Source organism: Lactuca virosa, chromosome 3 (genome assembly GCF_052849685.1).
Source record: "Lactuca virosa cultivar CGN04683 chromosome 3, Lactuca_virosa_CGN04683_v6, whole genome shotgun sequence".
NCBI classification, from domain to species: Eukaryota; Viridiplantae; Streptophyta; class Magnoliopsida; order Asterales; family Asteraceae; genus Lactuca; species Lactuca virosa.
In genome coordinates this window covers 120,080,009-120,086,862 of record NC_136428.1, presented here as the reverse complement: position 1 = coordinate 120,086,862, position 6,854 = coordinate 120,080,009, and the positions used below count along the sequence as shown (strand labels likewise).

The window sequence follows — 6,854 nt, the reverse complement described above, 5'->3', positions numbered from 1 at the left end:
CAGGCATTACGTTGTTGTTGCTCATGATGATCACCATAGTAAATCAGTTCTTGTTTTGCTTTTGTGGGGCTTAGAGAAATGAGAATGGAGAAGAAGAAAAAAGTCTTATTGCTTTTTGTTTTTTGTTTTTGACTATATGAAGGAGATTATTAGAGAAAGACTAGAGAGAGTATATGTGTTTTTATATTGTTTCTTTTGCAGCTTTTTATGAAGGAATACAATATGCTAGTACACACTCCTTTTGCATAGAAAATCGATAGGATATCTTTTGATTATTAATCTCAATTTTATTTATAATCATTATATTTATCCAAGCTTTTGGATCATTATTTTCAGTTTGTTAAATATATTTCAAATTTTAATTGTTTAAAATAAGTCTTAAGTTTCGGTATCCCAAACACAACAAAACAATTAAACAAAAGTATTAGAATCAGAAGAACATATCTATTATTTGAGAATTGAGATGTTTATTGTTAAAATTTTAATTTATATCGTTTAATGTTAACTGTTAGGTAGTTTGTTATATAGTAACTTAATAACATGAAAAAACAATATGTTTTTTACGAGTTTAAATAAAACATACAAGTTTTTTTAAGATTACGAAAATCACATTGTTTTAAATACTCGTAAATATAGTGTCCGTGCTACTAAGAATCGATACAAAAAAATAATGGATCATTTGTTTAGCTTTATTTTGAAATTTTCGTTCGGCCCCCCTAATTGTAACGTCCCTGTTCCGCCCTTGGATTTGGCAATACATGTGAATGATAGAAGAAGTACATGGTGGTATGGCATTCTACATCAACGAGAATCTTGTCACATGGGCATCTCAGAAACAGCGGTGTGTAGCCCTATCCTCGTATGAAGCGGAGTTCATGGCTGCAACCATGGAAACCTACGAAGCGATATGGATATGTCGTCTTCTTGAAGAGATAACCCGACAACCAGTAGCCACATTGATAATAAGTTGGCATTAGACCTCATGAAAAACCTCGTGTTTCATGGGCGCAACAAATACATCGATACCCGATTTCAATTTATTAGAGTGTGTGTGGAGAATGGAGAAGTAAGAGTGACTCATGTTTGCAACAAAGAACAAAGAGCTGACATACTCACAAAGGCAATGACACAAGTGAAGCATAAGGAAATGCGGGAGCTAACTGGAGTAAAAAAGGTAACAAATTCTGGATTAGGGGGAGAATATTGTCTTAATCCAGATTTCATTGAATGTTTTATTTACTTCATGTTTTATCTACTATTTTACCAATTCTAGGAGGTTGAATAATTCAAAGCTATGTTGGATATAGGTTTCTGGTAATGGGTAGATAGGAGTGATTGTTTCCTTGTTTTATGGGATTTTCTTAGTTCAAATAGGCAATGTGTTCTCCCTTTTCTGTTTTATGAATAAAACTACTGAATAAAGCTTGTGTCTTCAGGGTAAAAGCCTTCAGTGTTCGATGCCATCAGAAGCCATTTTTATTAGCCTTCCACCAGCATTTGATAACGTTTTACAAACAAATGGATATGAATCTCAGTGATATAGAAAAGCAGTAAGTAGTTAACTTCTAGTTTAATTTAATGACGAGTATTTTCCATTGACAAAATTGATCCTGCTAAGCAGCAAGTAGTTAACTTCTAGTTTAATTTAATGACGAGTATTTTCCATTGACAAAATTGATCCTGCTGCTACACCAACACAGTCTCAGAGATATAGTAATTGCTTATATGATAAATTAGCATCCTTTCATTTTGATGTAGTATACTATGCATACAATAATGCACTTAAAAAATTAATGATTGAAGTTGTATTATGAACTTATAATCATATCCAGACCAAGATATGTGTGTCCTTGAACCACAGATTGACATAAACTATTTATGGTAAAGAAAATGTGGAAATATAAACAGTGCAATGATGAAGTAACAAATAAACCAAAATCGTCAATAACTTTTCAATTATGGATGGATTTTCAAACCTTCTCCCTTATTACATGACACTCGCCATATATAATAATTGCTAATAGGCTTGGGTATTTTGTGCACCACAAGTCCCCAGGTACAAATTTATGATATATAACCACATGAAAATATACTTGAGTAAATGAGCATAGATGATCTAGTTAATCTGTAATTGAGGAAGCACCCAACCTTGATGGAGAAGACAAATAAGGTTTTGGAGGAAATTCTAATGATGCCAAGTCCCCTTCTAACATTTCCAATGCCTTCGTGATTGTGGGTCGGTTAACGGGATTAGTTTGTATGCACCACAAGCCCACTATAATCATTTTTCTTGCCATCTCATTTTCTTCATTGCTCATACTTCTATGTAGTCCAAGTTCTTCATCAAATTCAACCTTTTTGTAGATCCAATGAGGAAAGTATATTTCACTTGTATGATCAACTTCTGCCTCAATATTTTTCCTCCCTCCAACCATTTCCAAAATCATCATCCCATAACTATAAACATCTGATTTATGGGATACCTGCCCGAAATTTCTAGAATAAACTTCAGGAGCAATATATCCCGGTGTTCCTCTCATATGTGACATTGATATCATGCTTCTTTTCTCGGGGAATAGTTTGGCAAGCCCAAAGTCAGATATCTTAGGAGAAAAATCTTGATCCAAAAGTATATTATGGGGCTTTATGTCGAAATGCAAGATCCGTGTGTTGCAACCAATATGCAAGTATTCTAAGCCCCGAGCTATCCCCACAGCAATCTCATGCAACTTTTTCCACCCAAGTTGGCTATTATCTAAAGAAGCTTGGTCATGTATTTGGTCATGTATGAACTTCTCAAGCGATCCATTAGGCATAAACTCATAGATCAATGCTCTTTTATGGCCCTCGAAGCAAAATCCGACAAGACTTACGATATTTACATGGGAAGTCTTGCCAACACTTGCAACTTCGTTTATGAAATCTTCGCCTTTACCTTTTAATTCGCTTAAAATCTTCACGGCCACTAGGTTTCCGTTACTTAGCACCCCTCTATACACGGACCCAAAGCCGCCTTGTCCTACTTTGACTTCAAAGATGTTTGTCATCTTCTTTACTTGCAAATAAGAGTACCTTTTTGCGAGAAACTCATGATTTTTTAGAAAATTTTCCACATTAACATAGCTCTCAGTACTTCTTCTCCTTTTGAATTTCCTTATGAAGCATAACATTATCACAACCAATATTGTCCCTAATCCTATACAAAGAGCTGCATTAAATAATGATTTAAAAGCCTTAAATTAGTTACTGTTGAAACTGAAAAGCTAAGTCGGGTGAACAAAAGGTGTGTATGTGATAACTTACCCGTGACAAGAATCACTGGTGATTTTTTTTTTGTTCCTACATGGACAAAAACCCAGTCAAGCTATCATATTTTAATAAAATTTAACATATTAATTAGCTGTTGATTATATATTCTAAATTTAAACTGTTATCACCATAACTCAATTTTATTACCTTTATGTGTTCATCATTTTGTATGGTGCCTTATGAACACTAGAAACCTCGCAACCCTCCTAGGAATAGTTAACTTTTTGACTTTAGGAATGTGGCCCCAAAATTTTTGGTTTTAAAACATAGACCGCAAACTTTTTGGTTTTAGGACTTTGGCCACAAGAGTTTTGTATGTTGTCAGGTTTAGTCTCTGTATAAAAAATAAATCACAAAAAACCGCCCCTATAATTTTCAGAAAAGGTCCATGTGCAGTTTTTCTTACAGAAATGATCCAGATGTATAAAAAATACAAAATGGTCACTTTAATAATATAAAATTTATAGATTACAAAAATTGTCGATATGTTTAAAAAAATTGCAAAAAATGTCTCTGCCAATAGAAAAGTTACATATTACATCTCCCGCAAAGCGGGGTAATTTAATATATTTTTAAAGGCAATGTCAATGGATGTTTCCACCGACAATTTGCACCATTTTTGTAAAATGATATTTTCTACCCTCTATTTTTTCCAATACTTCGTAAAATGACATTTTCCACCGGTCTACGTTTTAAAAATATCATTTTCACTCATTCGACTTTGAAATTTGTAAAATGTCATTTTTACCACCTCTATTTTCTAAACTTTCGTGTTTAGCCCTCGTATTATATATAAATTTAAGTTTGTCTACGTTTGTAATTTTTTTTTACGTTTTCATGCTTATTTTTATGTACGCTTCTTATGTATAATTCAAGTCACATATAATGCGTTTTCTATTGTCTGGACTTTTGTTCGTTAACTTAAAAAACATTTACTCACTTATGTTTATGTACGTTGTAAATTCGATTTTCTTTACGTTTCGACGTAAATTTATGTGTACATTTTTATGCTTATTTTTAGGTATGTTTTCTACATGTGACTTTGGTCACATATAATCATACGTTTTCATACGACGATATAAATTAAAGTTAGTCATGTAAACCCAAAATAATAGCATGATGTACCAAAAAATCCCTAAAACCAAACCTCTATCGACAATGGATGAACACGTTTGCGACTCCCACAAAGCGGGGAGGGGTCAACTTCTAGTTAGAAATAAATACTTAAATAACTAGTTTATACATTCCAAAACTATATTAGGTGCATAGAAATCAGGTAAACACAAGAAAGGAAATAATTAAAAAATAAAACTTTACCTATCATTTATCAATATTAAAAAAATATATGAAAAACAAGGAAAAAACTTAAAAACCTATTTTGTGATTCTGGAATAGACTGAAACACGGTCCAGTCAATAGTATCTTTAAAATCTGGTTGAACTGAAGCAGTAAACTAACATCGGTTTTATGTCTATTTTTAAATCAAAATGAACCAGTCGGTTTTTACAAACAACAAATTGAATCGATTGAGCATGTTAAATTGAATAAAAACACATGAAAATAAAACATTTTGCATAACAAACGTTAGTATATTTTTTACATCTATTTAGACTTCTCTTAAATTAAATAAAAACACATGATAAATGTTATTAAGTTTTTTTATACGTGTGTATTCATCTAGAACTATAATTTTGTTTTGATATTATATTTTATTTTATTTTTAATATATGTGGATTGATGTAAAACTTATGGATATGTTTTTTCTTAGTTTATTTGGTGTGATCTATCACTAATTTTTATATGTATTTCTAATGTTTGAACTTGTATGTACAAAAAATTAAAATGAAAATAAAAAAAAAAAATAATAGAAACCGGGTTAACCTGCCAATTGACCCGATTAAAACGATAACCGCCGGTGATCATATTGGTTGAATTAAAAAATTAATTTTTAAACATCGGTTAAAACATGATGTAGCATTGCTAAAATTGAAAAGTAAAATAATGTCGTAAAGTGAACATATAACAGTGGCCGGTGGGTGATGCATTATTGTTTGGGAGGTGAGTTTTATTTATGTTTTTTATTTATCTTATATAAAACAAAATATTTTAACTTTTTTATACTAGTATCACATTCCTTCGTTATTTATTTGTCGTATGTGAAATTGAGACAAGTTGATTTTATACCAAAAATGAAAGTTCTTACCAGTCCGGCAACTCACCATATGGGGCCTATCGCGACAAAAACAACGAAATCCGAAAGTCGTCTTATTGAACCCACACCTACCACCGCTGCTCTCACAAACACCACAATCCGTCGCAAGCCAATGCAACACGAACCCCCTTTCCACTACCTCCTGGTAGTTATCACCGTCAATGACCTGACCCCTCCCTTCTTCGCCACTCAATTCTACCGGCGTCTCCACAACCTTACGACCATACCCACAACTTCTCGTTACATTTCTCAAGTTCATATCATTAGCAAGCATCACCACCTCATTACTTTCCTCACAGGATCGTATTCTATACCTTTCCAGATTCACCGGCAATACACTCGAGCAGTTTGAAATCAAAATGAGTTCCATAGTAGAAACGGTGTCTATCCAGAATCGGTTAGTGTCAAGCGTTATGTTCCTGATCTTCGAGGGACAGGATTCAGTTGGATTCGGCAAAATCGCCGCGTCTTGGAGACGGAGGAAGCTGTTTTTGTATTGAATATCTTTAACAATGAAGTCGTTTTCTGCGATCCGAAGAATTGAGGAGCCATTGCTGCAGCGGAGCTCAAATCCAGGGTAACCACAAGAGGAATCATGTAGTTCGTTGATGAAAAATGGAAAACTAACTTTACGCCCATCTCCACAGTCTTTTGCAACACAAGCTTCGTAGCTGGGATCCAAACTGAGCGATTGGTTAAGATGTAGGAAAATGGTGAAGACAAGGGTGTGTTTTTTCATAATCATGTAAGAGATCTACAGAGATGTTTTGTCCGAATCTCGATAGATAGATGGTGGTATGATGGAAGTTTGGTTTAATGAGGAATGAATATATTGGGCCGCTCGTGGTTGTGCGTTTTCACTTTTTGACTTTAATTTTTTTTGACTTGAAAACAATTTATGGATAGTTTTAACACACGCTACTAGGTTTTTTTTTTGAATGACATGTATCGTCGTAATGACTATAGATGACTATAAATCCTTTCTTTTAATAAAACAGTACCTAAAATGTCACGTGGCATACTGTAAGCCCCTTCCAATCTATATTTCCCGTTCCAATCTTTAAAGTGAAATACCAACACTGCCCTTCTCCTTGGCCCTTATGTTACGATGTTACGAGTTACGATTATCTATGATCCTATCATTCTCAGATGTTTTTTTCTTTTCCATTACTAATATTCACCGAAGAACACCGATCCTAGCATCATCATCATGAGTCGTGGAAGTGGAGGTGGATATGATCGTAACATTACTATATTTTCGCCCGAAGGTCGTCTCTTTCAATTCGGTATGAATCCCTAAACCCTATTTCACCACAATTATCTCCAAATATCT

The 6,854-nt window shown here is 33.6% G+C and overlaps 1 protein-coding gene across 1 annotated transcript; it reads right to left on the bottom strand.

Moving 5' to 3' along the window:
* Positions 1-1,921: 1,921 nt before the first annotated feature.
* On the bottom strand, positions 1,922-6,444 carry LOC145166483 (LEAF RUST 10 DISEASE-RESISTANCE LOCUS RECEPTOR-LIKE PROTEIN KINASE-like 2.1). Its single transcript, XM_079085469.1, has 3 exons — positions 5,513-6,444; positions 3,304-3,339; positions 1,922-3,208 (listed from the first exon to the last, which is right to left on the bottom strand). Exons 1-3 carry the CDS (start codon positions 6,264-6,266, stop codon positions 2,121-2,123), a joined length of 1,878 nt encoding a protein of 625 aa, XP_078941595.1. The 5' UTR covers positions 6,267-6,444; the 3' UTR covers positions 1,922-2,120.
* Positions 6,445-6,854: the final 410 nt, after the last annotated feature.